The following is a 14,083-nucleotide window of genomic DNA, read 5'->3' as shown; positions in this document are numbered from 1 at the left end:
CTCCCTTTTTCTTCCTTCACCTCCTTCAGTTCCTCCTCCTCCTTTTTCAGTGCAAATTGGGAGAAAGAGGGATAATGTGAATGATGAGCAGAGGAAATTTCTCTTCCTTCTTTGAATTTCCCTAGTTAACCCCCCTGGATATGAATGGTTAGGTTATCAGGCCAGAGAGGATCTCATATCCTGACTCCATGATACAAAACAGTTTGAAATCAGTAGCTTGGACAATGCTTTTTCTTGGCTCTTAGGAAAATGATCTGGCCGTGCTGTTGCCAATCGGCTCAACACTAGAGCCTCCAGTTTATTTAAGGTGTGTTTATTCACTAAGAACTTCAGTTTATCAACAGGAGTAGTTAGGCTACAGCCCTTGCACATACTAGACACAAACTGCCAAATATCAGCCTCCATCTATTCTCAGTTCATTCACAGAGATCGTTCCAAGACTATGGAGAGCCCAGTGAGCAAGAGGAACAGTGCTGGCTCTCCCTCACCACTACCTGACTCTGTGTAAGTCCCCCAACCTTCATTTTCTCATTCGGTTAGTTGTGTTTTTTTTTTTAAGGTTTTTATTTATTTATTTGACACACAGAGAGAGATCACAAGGAGACAGAGAGGCAGGCAAAGAGAGAGAGGGGGAAGCAGTCTCCCTGCTGAGCAGAGAGCCCGATGCAGGGCTCAATCCCATGACCCTGAGATCATGAGCTGAGCCGAAGGCAGAGGCTTAACCCACTGAGCCACCCAGGTGCCCCTGTTTGTTTGTTTTTTATTTGTTTTGTTTTTGAGCACCAAAGATATTAAAATCCTTATTCTAGCATTCAGTAGCTTTGTGAGACATTGGTTATGTAAATCTAAGCGTCAGATGCCTTCTGTGCAAATTGGAGATCATAATAGTGCTTTCTTTGTACAATTCTTGTGAGAATGAGATGAGATGATGTACTTAAAGAGCTTAGCATCGTGTCTGCAGTACCATGTCCATTTTTATTTGATAAGAAATTATGAAGCATTTACCGTGTTCTGTATGTGGTGCTATGCTACACGTCACAATAAAAACTGGCATCTAGTGACTGCCTTCTTTGGGCCAGCTATGCAATTTTGATTGTCTCAAATTGTCCTCATAGCAACTTGTAAGACATGCATTCTTTTCACCATCTTATAAATGAAGAAACTGAATTCCGGGAACTAAAGCTCAAGGCCACACATCTAGTAAGTAACAGAGCTGGGATTTGAAACTCTGTCGATCTAATTCCAAATCTCATTTACCAGCACTGCCATGCAGTGTTACTCTTGGCCAGAATGAGACACATGTCCTGCTCACAGTCTAGACAAGGAAAACATGTATGAATTCATTGCAATATGACATATATAATAACATCAGGTGAGCACTCTGCTGTGTGTTCTCTATGTGCTCATTCAACTCTTTGAACAGCCGCAAATGTATGGCCACTATACCCTAGCACCACGCTGGAGAGCTAACAACGGATGAACAGTGTGCTCTGGGTGTTCTGAGGAGTGACAATAACTATGCTCTTGAGAATAAGATTTCATAAATGAGGTGGCATGTGGGCTGCAACCTGCAAATAAGAATGTACCAGGTTGAGAGGGAGAAATGGGGAAGGAAGGGGAAACCAGGGAGAAAAATAGCACATGCAAAGAAAGACCCATTATCTTCATTGTCTAACCTCCCATGTCCCTAAAGTACAATGGAAATCCTCAACAGGTCTGGTACAGAAGACACTCCATTTTTCTTCATTCTTCCCTTTTATTTCTTCATGTTCTTTATGAAGGAATTGTCATCTGAAAATGGAACTGGAGGATATAAAATGAAGAATCTCACACATGTGCCTGTAGGAAAATAAAACTTAAGGACTGAGAAAATCATTTCCCATTGATTTGTGGCTTATGGAAAGCTGACATTGGAATTTTCTTCAATGATAGGGAGTTGGTCAGGGTTGTCTCATATCAGCCTTAGAAAGTTTTGCTCATGGTTTCCAGAGGTCTGAACAAAAAATGACCCAGGTGGGAATGGTCTTGCAAAAGAAGCTGGATTGAGTTTTGTTTGTATGACTGGACTGGTTTTGTCTGCTTGGTGAATTTTCAAAGCTGGTCTCCCTTTGTTTTTTATTTTAACAGTCTCTGAGCTCTCCTTACATTCCCTGCCCATATATATAGTCAACCCCAAACCCTCAAGAAACTCACTGTTGTTTCCTACAGTTTGCATGTATTGAATGGCAACTCCTCTATTGCTGAATAAACTCATCTTTTTGACAATTTTAAGCTTGCCTCAGTTTTCCTCTTTATTTACGTTGACACTTTCTACCCATCCCTGACACTCATCACATTCCTCACCTGCCTTTCATAGGCCACCTCTCCATTCCTACTGCCACAATCCTAATTTAGGCTGTTAGCTCCCACTTAGACCATTGCAATCACTTGCAATAGCTCCCCTTCTTTCACTTTGCCTTCCTTTGATCTTTTTTTTTTTTTTTTTTAAGATTTTACACTTGATCTTAGCCAAAAGGCCAAGAAGCGATAATGAGATTTTGTTTATTTATCTAATAGAGAGAGACACAGCGAGAGAGGGAACATAAGCAAGGGGAGTGGGAGAGGGAGAAGGCTTCCTGCAGAGCAGGGAGACAGATGGGATGCCAGCCTTGATTCCAGGACCCTGGGACCATGACCTGAGCTGAAGGAAGATGCTTAAGGACTGAGCCACCCAGGTGCCCCTTCCTTTGATGGATTTAAAAACACAGGTGCATATAGTTTTCTTAAGTAAGCTCTGATCACCCATCTCCTCTGACTTTGAAATCTTCAAACCTCCCACTACCTCCAGAGTAATCTGCATAGCCAGCAAGCCACCATCCTTGACAAAGTCTTGATTTGTCAGCTCAATCTCCTACCGCCCCTTTTCTTTAGCACTAATAGTGGTCCTCAAACTTCGGTGTGAATGAGAATCCTCCATGGGGCACCTCTTAAAAATACAATTCCCTGGGCTCCAATCCCAAAATATCTGGGTTGTGCCCCAGGCATTTTTGGGTTTTTGTTGTCTTTGATGCTAGAGGACATATACATTGTCAAGTTTCTTCCTGGTGTTTCTAACTCACCGAATTTTTTGAAACACTATACTTTTTCGACTTTACCTAAACTTAAGTTCCCCAAGCTTTCTCACTTAATTCAGGCGTTAAATTATCCCTTCTTCCAGAATCTCCTGATTTTTAAAAATCTATCCAACTTTCAAGACTCAGATCAAATGCCACCTTTCCCAGGAAGTCTTCCCTGCGCATTTCTTCGATTTTTGGCTGCACTTTTCTTGGGGCACCTCCAACTTATTGAGGAAGCGTCCACGCGCCCGGCCAGCCAGTGTTCCGCAAACGAAAGGCACTTATCCCTCCACTGCCCACCCCCAAACCCTAGCCCTCCCGCGGGAATCGGACATGCGCAGTAATTCCTGCTGATCACTATCCGAATCGGTCATTTTTCCCGGAAAGCCAAGGCACAATTCTCTCAGATGCCCTTTGCAGTTGGGAAGCAAGGCACGTCCCACTGTCCAAAGGCGGGAGTTGGGAGGAAGGTAGGAACCATTCAGACCGTAGAAACGCGTTAGCTTGCAATCGAACAACCCACACGAAAGAGCCTGCCGGAAGGCGCTTCCGCCTTTCGGCCCGCTCCGCCCCCCCAGGTGGTCACCTCGCTTTCCGATTGGCTGCCCCCACGTGACCCACTGGCGGCCGTAGGATTGGTTGCGCTGCGAGGGCTTTACTGGGCTAGGGGACGCCCGCGGGGCAGCGAGGCTGAATCCGGCGAGAAGCGGGAAGCGGGACCGGGACTGGGTTTAGCCGGCCACCGAAAGGCCGAGGGTCGGCTGCTCTTAGTCTCTGCTAGGCCTCCCGAGATAGGGCGTAGGAGCCTGAGGAGTTCAGAAAGCGGGTTGCGGACTCCTGACTGGGACTTTGGTTTGAGCCCCGGCTTCGGCCTTTCTCGCATTTCCCCGCAAGGACGGTTCCTCTCAGTCTTTGCAGAAGTTGGGAACGTTGGACTTTATTTTCATTGTTTGGTCGAGGGTCCACTGTATGTAAGCACTCGTTGTTCTGCGCCAGGCATCGTGGAGACAGCTTTGAGGTAGAAGCTAGGGGAGGGAGGGCTTAGGGATGCTTGAGGTATGTTCCTTACCCACCTGCAATGTTGGAGGTAAGTTGGCTTTATATATTGGGCTGATGCTTTTATAATCGAGGAGCTTAAGGTTTTGGTGGAGGTTGCCAGGTGACTGAATTGTTTAACGTTTGTTCATTTATTGACCCTCGTCCTATGTACCAGACACCGTTCTGAGTGTAATGGATGCAAAGGCCGGTAAGACGCTGCCCTGGTTCTTTGGGAACTCTGTCAGGGGGCTGGTGGGATAGACGGGATGTGGGGGAAGTGCCTGGGTGAGTAAGTGATGGGATGCGTGCTGTGGTGGGAGAAGTGCTGTGGAGGCAGAAGAGAGGATGGCTGAGGGTTGGAGACCACTTTACTGAGAAGGTGAAACTGTAATTAGGCGTTCTCCAGATTGCAGGGGCTGAGGGAGGTACTCCAGATGGAGCAAAGTGGGCTGAGGAAGAGAATTAGGGACGTGTGCTGGCTGGGTATGGTGGGAGCTCACTTGGAGCTCTGCTCCCAAGTTGCATGCTTGTAGACAAAGTTCTCTCAGCCTCTGCTTTCCTCATTTTTAACATGTACTTCACCTGTAGAGGCTGATGAGCTAAAGGCTCAAGCAGAACCCCTGTAAAACAGGCGCTTTGTTAATTTCTCTCTTTTAATGGAGTTTAGTTGCTGAATGGCCAACACAGACCAACACCTGCCAGTTTTAAACTAAGGAGTATCAATCTATTGACATTTAAAAAAAAATTTTTATTTATTTGACAGACAGAGATCACAAGTAGGCAGAGAGAGAGGAAGGGAAGCAGGCTCCCTGCTGAGCAGAGAGCCCTGATGCTGGGCTCGATCCCAGTATCCTGGGATCAGAACCAGAGCAGAAGGTAGAGGCTTTAACCCACTGAGCCACCCAGGTGCCCCTCAATCTAATGACATTTATAGATGGCTGAAGGAAGCATGCGCTGTCTCCAGAATGGTAACTTCCATACGGTAGGATGGGGAGGGTGACATGGTGATCCGAGTACTTTACCATGTCGGTGATAGCGTACCATCAGCAGGTGTCATTTAGAATAAATGAAATGCAGTCAGCCGCCTTATTCAGAAATTGATTATTCAGGTTGTGAATTACCTAGACTTTGCATTGCTTTTTTTTTTTTCTTTTTAAGATTTTAAGTAATCGCCACACCCAATGTGGGACTCAAACTCACAATTCTAAGATCAAGAGTCCCACGATCCACTGACTTAGCCACCAAGGAGCCCCTGCATTGCTTCTTTTATCTTGCCCGTGGCCTGAAGAAAGTTGACATTAAACCTCAGATTAGTTGGTAGTGAAAAAATAGAAATCTGATAATCAGACCTTTGTTCTCTTTCAGTTCTACTGTTAGTTAATTTGCTGTGGACCTTTGGCAAAACATAGTCTCTCGGGGTTTAGCATTCTTAAGATAGAAGATTTCAATATAAAAACTTTATGACTATACTTTTTATTTTTGTTGGCAGCAGAATTGTAAATCATATTTTTACATTAAATGAACAGAAGGCTACTTTATAATGGAATTTAGTCGAAGATCTTTCCTAAAGCTTTTGCTTTAGAATCAGACTGTAAATCCCTTCACAGATGTCTCTGGAATTTTATCATGCATGGTATTTGGACTCATTAAAAAAAAAAAAGTTTTTGAACCAAAAATGCTTCTCCATGCCTATATTTCAAAAACAAAAAAGCTCCTCAAAACGAAAACTTCCTCAAGTTTGCATTTTTTTGTACAGCAGTCTATAAAGCAAGCATAGTGGAAAATATTTATTAAAAGCCCATGGTTGATTGAAACTTAACTATATAGAAGCCTTTATTTTTTCATAGGTTAACCTAAGTCTTCTTGGAATCGAAAAAAAGAATGGGCTGCTCTTAGGTATTTAAGGATGTGAAATACAATGATGCGATGATGAGTGAAGTATAGTCTGACCTGGTATTGCCATTGCCTCAGTGCTGGCTCTGACCAGGGTATGATTCTTTAATCTTCTCTCTGAGCTGATTCCGGTTGTGGTTTTTCCACACTGGAATGTTCTTTTCTATTTGGATACTGATTTTATTATGTATAAGAGTGTTTCTTGGATACTCTTTTGGATTGCTGATACTTTCATCTTTTCCTTCTTAGGTTGAGAATCTGGCTTTGATATCTTCGTGGAGGACTACATTATTTTCAATCCTGAATCTGGTTCAGTTTTCTTACTGATTTATTACTTATTAAAAATGTTTGTTTAATTAGCTATGGTGTTTGTTTTGGTAAAACCTTGCAATTTAACAAGAACTTTAACAAATATCCATTACATTCTTCTTATGATACAGAAAAATGTTAATATTTTCAAATTCATAGGTTATTCCATTTCAAAATTTAATTTGATCAACTTCATGCTATCAGAAAATGTGCTTTGAATTGCTAAATGAATCAAAATATTAGAAAACATTTACCTCAGCAGAGATGCTTATATTATTTTCATCGTTCCTCTACCCGTATATTTTCACCAACCCAAAAACCCAGTGGCATGAATTTTACTACATAACTCAAGTGTTTCTATGGTATCTCTCATACAGGGTATTTCACACAAGCTGAATTCTTGCTGTTGAAGTAGAGGTTTTTTCTCCCAAGTATTGGATTAGCAAAAAAAAGCAAAATGTCAATACAAAAATACTTCAAAGTCACAGGTGGTCTGAATGAAAAATGTACTTTAAATACCTGGAGTAATTTTAATATTTATTTATTTGAGAGCGAGAGAGGGAGAACGCATGTGCAGGCACACATGTAAGGTAAGCCGGGGAGGGGGCAAAGGGAGAGGGAGAGAGAATCCCAAACTGACTCCATGCTGAGCTGCAGGGCCCACTGTGTGGCTTGATCTCAATATCCTAAGATCATGATCTGAACCAAAACCAAGAGTTGGAGGCCACTTAAGCGACTGAGCCACCCAGGCGTCCCCACCTCAAGTAAGCTTTAAGTTTCCAAATAATTATGACTACTTGGAACGACTCTTTGCCAAAAACATTTATTTTTAAAATTTACTTAAGCGTTTCATAGAAACTTAGTAATAGCCAGAGTAACTCGTGCCCATTTAGCAAACTCTTAACAGCAAGAAGAAAGAGCTTATTAAAAGGTTCTTTTGCACAATTATAGTTAAATCAGTATGTTACGTCATCTCTTGATTGCTTATTCACTTTGCTTTCATCACACTGAAATCTTTAGACAGCTCTGTGTATATGCTCAACCCCTATTTTTCTTTAACTGGTTCCCCAAGAAAAGATATGTATGGCTCATAAAGGAATCTTACTTGATTACAATGTAGCATATGCTACTTAAAGTGGGTCACAGTATATGGAAGGTGCTTTGTTTTTCTCAAGTGTTTTCAAGTATTTCTGTGAAGAGCAGGTCAACATTTCACATTGTTTGCAAACTGATAAAATCTTTTTCTCAGGGTGGATAAATGCTTTCATTTCTCAAGAAAAGGCCTGCTTCTGCTTCCCTATCACCCACTTTATGAGGTCTATCTTGGGTTTCTCCTGAGATTTTATACCTCTTGTTCTTTAAGGAAAAGCTTCTGTACTATCTCTTTCATCCACTTCCTCTACACTGACCTTCACGTCCCTTGTCAATCCTGATTCTATTATTCTAGCTAGCTTGCTAAACTCTTAAGTAGGAGTCTAGAGAGCTGGTTAAAAGTTTAGATCAATGGATATATCCTTTTAAAGAAATCCATAAGTTGACCTTTGAACACAGATTTGAATTGTGTGGGTCCACTTATATGTGGATTTTTTACAGTATAAATGTATTTCTGTTATGATTTAAGTATTTTCTTTATCTTACTTTACTGCAAGTATACAATATGTAATACATCTAATATATAGAATGTGTTTAATTGTTTCTTTTAGCAGTAAGGCTTCCGGTCAATAGTAGGCTATTAGTAGTTACATTTTGGGGGAGTCAAAGTTATACATTAATTTTCTACTTGGGGGGGTCATGTTGGCACCATTAACACACATGTCATTCAGGGGTCAACTCTAGTTGTGTCAAGTTCATGTAATTATGAATTGAGGATGAGAAGAATCAAACAATACTGTGTACTCAAACTGAAAATCAGTTTTCATACAATTCAAACAATGCTATGTACTGAAACTGAAAATCAGTTTCTCAGCCTTATGGTGCAATACTTTTGTTGTGAAATAAAATGCTAATCCCTTTCAGTTTTCAGGGGAATACAGTTTAATTAGATGTTGTACTTCTGTTGGATAACCTGTTATGGGACAAGCTTGGTGACTCCTCACATAATTAAATACACAGCGATAACAAAACACATAGCCAGAGGTGGCAAGAACAGTATCATTTACCCGGGTTTTGCGACACAGGGGGCACACAGTCTTCATTTTAGGTAGCAGAGGAGAATCAGAATTGTAGTCTAGGTGTAAAGGAGGTGGTGGAGTAGGCAGAGCAGTCAGTGATTTGATAGTTTCTTGATTTTCAGATGAGTACCACCACTCAAGGAACTGCAGAAAGAATACTCCCACAGAAAGGCCAGTAGAGAGGGATAAGGCCGCACCTCCCAAGGCTTTCTTCAGAGCTGACTTTATCTTCTCACCAACACTGGTAGAAGAATAGAACAAAGAGGCAAAAGGAGAAACTGTTTACTTAGGTTTGATCACAGAATGACTAATATAAATATACCTCTTGTACTTTTCATCAGAATCACTGATTCAGTTTGGATTTTGAGTAGTTGCTAGATTGGCACCATCTCCTCTACTATCCATTCGAAATTATTTCCTTTTTCTGACCTCCAGTGTTTGGGGAGTATAGGAACTAAATTTTGTATTTAATGACTAGGGTTTTATTTTTTTGTTTTTAGAAAGAAATTGGTAAGACATTGGTTATATAGATGTGTGTGTGTGTGTGTATAAGATAGTATATCAAGAAAAAGAAACAACTCACTTAACAAAAATAACTTAGCAATATCGAGGACTGTATATTTGAAGTTGTAGGAGAACATAAATACTAACTAGAAACAGTGGCATGTGGTTAAGAGCACAGTCTTGAGAATTGTTGATCTGGCTTGAATCTCAGTTCTGCCACCTTCTAGCTATGTGGCCTTGGCAAGGTAGTTGGCTATTAGGTCTTAGTTTCCTTAGGTCTTAAATGAGGTAATGAATTTATTTCATTAAGTTGTCAGGAGGATTGAGATAATGTACATGAAGCGAACAGCAAGCACAGGGCCTGGCACACAGCAAGCATTCATAAAAATGTAGCTAGTGTGATGAGGAAGGTTACTGGGAGGGCAACTCTTGTTGTATGGACACAAGAATTTTTCTCTGATTTATGAAATACCACAAAGTGGACTGAGGAAGGTGAGTTTCATAAAATTAGGTTAAAATTTTAGAATTTCTTAGTGAAAGGTTTGGGGAAATGTTAAAGCCTTACCTCCTGGCTGGTTGCTGCATTATGCTGGCTTCAGCTGCTTTGTGCTCCAGAGCTTGTATATCTTGAACTGTAAGTCGACCTAGCCGAACTCCAGCCAGCCTCAGCAACGGGGAGTGATGCTGAGCCTTTCCCAGGATGTATCGAAGTTGTTGTACAAAAAACCAGCCTTCCCATGCCATGTTAACAAATGGGTAGGCTGCCAGGAAGGCTCTATAAAACTGTTTCCAGCGGGAAGAAGGGGGGTGGATAGAATATTCATCCTCTTCCCTCAGGCTAGAAACAAGCTTCTCCAGCTTCACTTTCAGGTAGGGAAGAAGAACCAGGCACATAATTGACTTCCACAGCTGCCGCTTCGGGAGACCAGCACTGGCCAGTCTCTCAGGCTTGTATGTGTCCCCCATTACAATGCGCTTTAAGCCATAAAAATTTTCAGAAAATGAGGCACTGGTTTTAGACAGATAATGCTGCTGGAGCAGAAGATCTAGCAGGGCGAAGATTTCATCAAACCACCTCCAAAAGAAGCCATAGTGGGCAGGATTTGATTCTGCGAGAACCTAAAAGTAAATTAATAAATGAATTTCATTCCATTTCACAACTACTATGTGTTGTATTCACATTTCCTTATTTCCCTCTAAATTCTGATACTTTGGGCTTAAACAAGTTACTTCTTTTGGGGATCTTCCCTATCCTTTCTGAAGTGCTAGGTGTTCAGTACAGGGCTCTACACATAACAGGGACTCAAGAACCATTAAACTACAGGATATGAATTACATGCTAATTGGCAATTTCAAAACCTAGACAACCAAGTAAACTGTTTGGTTTTCACCCAGTCGTCCCTAAAACCTTCCAGAGAATCAATATCTTACCTTGACCACATGCTGAAGAGCAGGTTTCACTGCTGTCATTAAACTGTCCTGTGCTACCACCTCAAAGATGGATGGCTGGTCATCCACCACAGAAGCAGTTGTGATGTGAGCCCCGTGCTCAGCCATAGTTTCTTATGTGCACTGAGTTTCGCTTTGCCCACAAACTCTTTAGCAAGCATGAACTTGTTTTGGTTATCAAACGGGTGCTCAGTCTTAAAGGCAATCTTTCTGCAAGAGACCCAAAACTCTTTTACAGAACTGGGGGTGCGGGGGGAGACCTCTTCTGGAGGCAGAGAGGGGGAGGGGTCTCAAATCAAGGAGGTTAAGAACGAAATTAAGGCAGACGTGGCAGAGATTGAGGTGGAAGTGGTAACGTAGGGGTAGGGGTGACTTGTCAAATGCACCTCACAGGGCAAAGCATGCCTATGGGATACAGGTATAGCCGAAGGGGTGCTCTCTTCTAGAGCTGCAGTCCTGGAGGCTGCGAATCAAGGGCTCTCAATCGCGAGGGCTTAAAAGCCAGCCAGCTCTGAAGGGTTAGAGGTGCCAGTGCGGACCCGGTACGCGAGGGCTGGCTCCAGTTGTTGGCCGCAAAGTGCCCGCGCGGGTCCTTGTGCGCGGACCCCCGGCGAGGCCCTAGGGACCCAAGACGCCACGTTTGAAGACAGGCCTCCGCTCGGACAGAAGCCGCACCCGGAAATAGAAGGGGCCGGCGAGTGGGACGGCTGACGGTAGAGAGGCGCTCTAGCTCGCAACGTGGCCCGGGAACCGGAAGCAGCAAACTCTATGATTCCCTCCAAGACTTCCGCTTCCGCTTGCGCTGAAATTAAAGAATTCACTTGGGGGTTAGAGTGGAATTCTCTGTCCGTTTGTGTTATTTATTTATTTATTTATTTATTTTTGAAGCTGATTTTGTTTCGCATTTTCCGTGGGAAACCGCAGCTCTGAATCTCCCCCTGCAGAGGTCTTTTCCGCAAGATGTTCGGGGCGCTGCGGGGACACTTGGCGCCGGGAGCCAAGAGTTCGGGCCTGCTGCTGAGGACTCTGTTCCCTTGGGCGATTTAGTTAGGGGTGGGGGAACAAAAGGGAATATGGACGTGCGGAAGGTCTCTGTGCGCGCGGCGGGGGCGGTAGGTAATTTATATTCTGCCCCCTTCCGGGAAGGATTTGGAGCGACGCAGCTGGCGATAGAAGGCTTTAGCTTTGTTGCTAGTTATGAAAAAGATGATAGGATGAAAAAGGCTCCTGCAGTCCGTTGGAACTGGGAACTCTTACTTTCCATTCCAGCTGGTAGATTAACAGTCTCCTAGGTGTAGTTGTGTTCAAGCGTAACTAGGCACTTGCACACTCGATGAAAATGGTTCCTGCTGCCGTACACGTTTGGATGTGTCACAGGGGGATGAATACGTGTTAAGACGGAGGGATCCTGATGTGTTCTAGCTAGAATGAACTGGGGACGCTTGGCAGATGGTACTTTTCACTGTTTGTATTGCAGAATTAACGTAATTTACCTTAGGGTTTGCAAAATGCTTTTACATCGTGTGCAACTTTGCTTCGTTTGAGTTGCGTATACGGGTTTATTGAGTTTCAGTGAGTTAAAGTTCAACCATTCCTCTTTCTCTCCAGCTCCTCCCCACTTCTATGCTAAGTGGTTAGGAATAGAAGGTATTCACGGCCTAACAGGAATTTACGGCGTAAAGACCATTGGTTTGCATAATGAGAACCCTCAAAAAGAAGGTTTGGGTTTAATTGTTTCAATAAAGTCTTGCAAGTTAATCTTACAGTTCTAAACGTGTTTTTTACTCTACCAAATAACCTGCCAGCGACAATCACGTTGATGGAAGACTTTTGCCTTACAGAAATTCAAGGACTAGAGATACTGTATCTGTATAAAGCACCTGACAAGTATTAGGTGTTCTAACAATAGCTTTTTTTAAAGGACTAACTTACCCAATTTATTTCTGTTATGTTTTTCTAGGGGCGCGAGTAGTAAACGATAAACGTCATCTAATGAGCTTCTTTCATTAACAATAAAAATTCCAAGTGATAAGAAGGCATTATGTCAAAGTTTAGTTGGCAGAATTTTTCTTTCTCAAGTGAACATAAAATAAAGGTGCATCTTGAAAATCAGTGATGTTTTAGAGTCCACGGAATACACCAGATTTTGAAGTGCATTTTCCAGCCAATGTGGCTGGACATTTCAGACAGAAAGCAGCGCCATAAAGAGGGACAGATAGGGAAAGGACACAGTGAAGTTCTACTTCAAAGAACTTCACACAGGTCAGTGTGGCAGAGGGGCTGGGAGTGGCACAACCAAGGTAGGAAAGGAGAGGTGGGGCTGACACCAGACTAAGTTCCCCCATCACTGGAGACCTCAAGCATTGGCAGACTGACCCTGCTAAGGATGAAGAGGAAGATTCAGGCAACGCAGAGTCATAAAATATGAGGCCAGACTTCAGTTTTCACTACGTAAGTTCGATTCTGGTTCAGCCCCCACTTACTGTGGCTGATACCTCAGGCACTGACATAACCTCTCTGGGTCTCAATCTCATCTATAAAGTGGAAATCATAATGTACCCATAATGTATCATAGGGTTGTGAGGATTTTTTAAATTAACATATAATGTATTATTAGTTTCAGGGTTACAAATAGTAGCTACTACAAAAGAACGAAGTTGAGACAGCATCAACTACAAGTGGGAAATTAAACGTTTTTATCAATTAGGGTTCTTTGTTTACAAGCAGAAGAAGCAAGCTAATATTTTTTAAATGTTTGGGAATGTATGGAGTAGTTAACAAAATGAGGAAAGCCATCTCTAAAAAGGACAGGAACTACAGTTGTATTGGATGTCTCCAGCAAGAATTAGTGGTCTCACCCAAGCAGTGTTGTTGCATGAAAAAGCTTCAACAACTTTCTGTCACTGTACTTATGATTCAAATGGCTATTGCCCTACCTTGGTTCAGATTTCCTCTCCACTCTGTTTCACTCTTAGAAGAGGGCAAGACTGGAGTTCCTGCTGGCTCAGCCAGTTAGGTGTCTGACTCTTGGTTTCAGCTCAGGTCATGATCTCAGGGTTGTAAGATTGGTTGGTACCCAGTTCCGTGCTCATTGTAGAGTCTGCTTAAGATTCTCTGCCTCCCCACCCCTGCCCCGCACACTTGCTCACTCTCTCTAAAGTAAACAAATCTTAGGGCGGGGGGGAAAAGGCAAGACATCTTGATTAATAGTCTTTTGAGGATGACCCAAAAGTAAATTGAAATTATTGCAAGAGAAAAGAGAAGCAGTAAAAAAATAATCAATGCCAATTTTTAAAAAAATATATTTCATTTATTTTAGAGAGTGTGCGAGCTGGGGGGTGGGGGAGGGAAAAAGAATCGCAAGCCGACTTCTCACTGAGCACAGAGCCCCATGCGGGGCTGCATCTTACCACCCCGAGATCGTGACCTGAGCTAAAATCAAGAGTTGAATACTTACTTAACTGACAGCCACCCAGGTGCCCCCAATTAATACCAATTATTGCAGCCAACAAATAATAACCACCTCAACACAGATCACACTCTCAGGTTTATGTTTTAATAGATAAGACACATAAAAAGTATACTTAAGTATTAAGAGGTATTATATATATTTTATATATAGAT

The 14,083-nt window shown here is 42.5% G+C and overlaps 1 protein-coding gene, 1 long non-coding RNA gene and 1 other non-coding gene across 3 annotated transcripts; 2 read left to right on the top strand and 1 right to left on the bottom strand.

Moving 5' to 3' along the window:
- The first annotated feature begins 3,720 nt into the window (after positions 1 to 3,720).
- Positions 3,721 to 6,385, top strand: LOC131816343 (uncharacterized). Its single transcript, XR_009348015.1, has 2 exons — positions 3,721 to 4,182; positions 6,276 to 6,385. It is a non-coding gene; the product is annotated as an uncharacterized LOC131816343 (long non-coding RNA).
- LOC131817221 (Z30 small nucleolar RNA) lies at positions 6,055 to 6,151 on the top strand. The gene has a single exon (XR_009348405.1). It is a non-coding gene; the product is annotated as a Z30 small nucleolar RNA (small nucleolar RNA).
- Positions 6,386 to 7,139: 754 nt separating the features above from the next.
- PEX12 (peroxisomal biogenesis factor 12) lies at positions 7,140 to 11,175 on the bottom strand. The gene is made up of 3 exons (XM_059149012.1): positions 10,442 to 11,175; positions 9,576 to 10,129; positions 7,140 to 8,747 (listed from the first exon to the last, which is right to left on the bottom strand). The coding sequence occupies exons 1-3, from the start codon at positions 10,565 to 10,567 to the stop codon at positions 8,348 to 8,350; spliced, it is 1,080 nt and encodes a 359-aa protein (XP_059004995.1). The 5' UTR covers positions 10,568 to 11,175; the 3' UTR covers positions 7,140 to 8,347.
- Positions 11,176 to 14,083: the final 2,908 nt, after the last annotated feature.

This window comes from Mustela lutreola, chromosome 15 (genome assembly GCF_030435805.1).
Source record: "Mustela lutreola isolate mMusLut2 chromosome 15, mMusLut2.pri, whole genome shotgun sequence".
Lineage (NCBI taxonomy): Eukaryota > Metazoa > Chordata > Mammalia > Carnivora > Mustelidae > Mustela > Mustela lutreola.
This window is presented reverse-complemented; position numbering and strand designations above follow the sequence as displayed.

Bases quoted from the DNA above. Each gene is read 5' to 3' on its own strand.
- PEX12 (XM_059149012.1), bottom strand. From the start codon at position 10,567: ATGGCTGAGCACGGGGCTCACATCACAACTGCTTCTGTGGTGGATGAC. The intron at 10,130-10,441 runs GTAAGATATTGA...ATTTACTTTTAG, and splicing joins CTCTTCAGCATGTGGTCAAG to GTTCTCGCAGAATCAAATCC. The intron at 8,748-9,575 runs GTAAGGCTTTAA...TTCTTCTACCAG, and splicing joins ATGCAGCAACCAGCCAGGAG to TGTTGGTGAGAAGATAAAGT.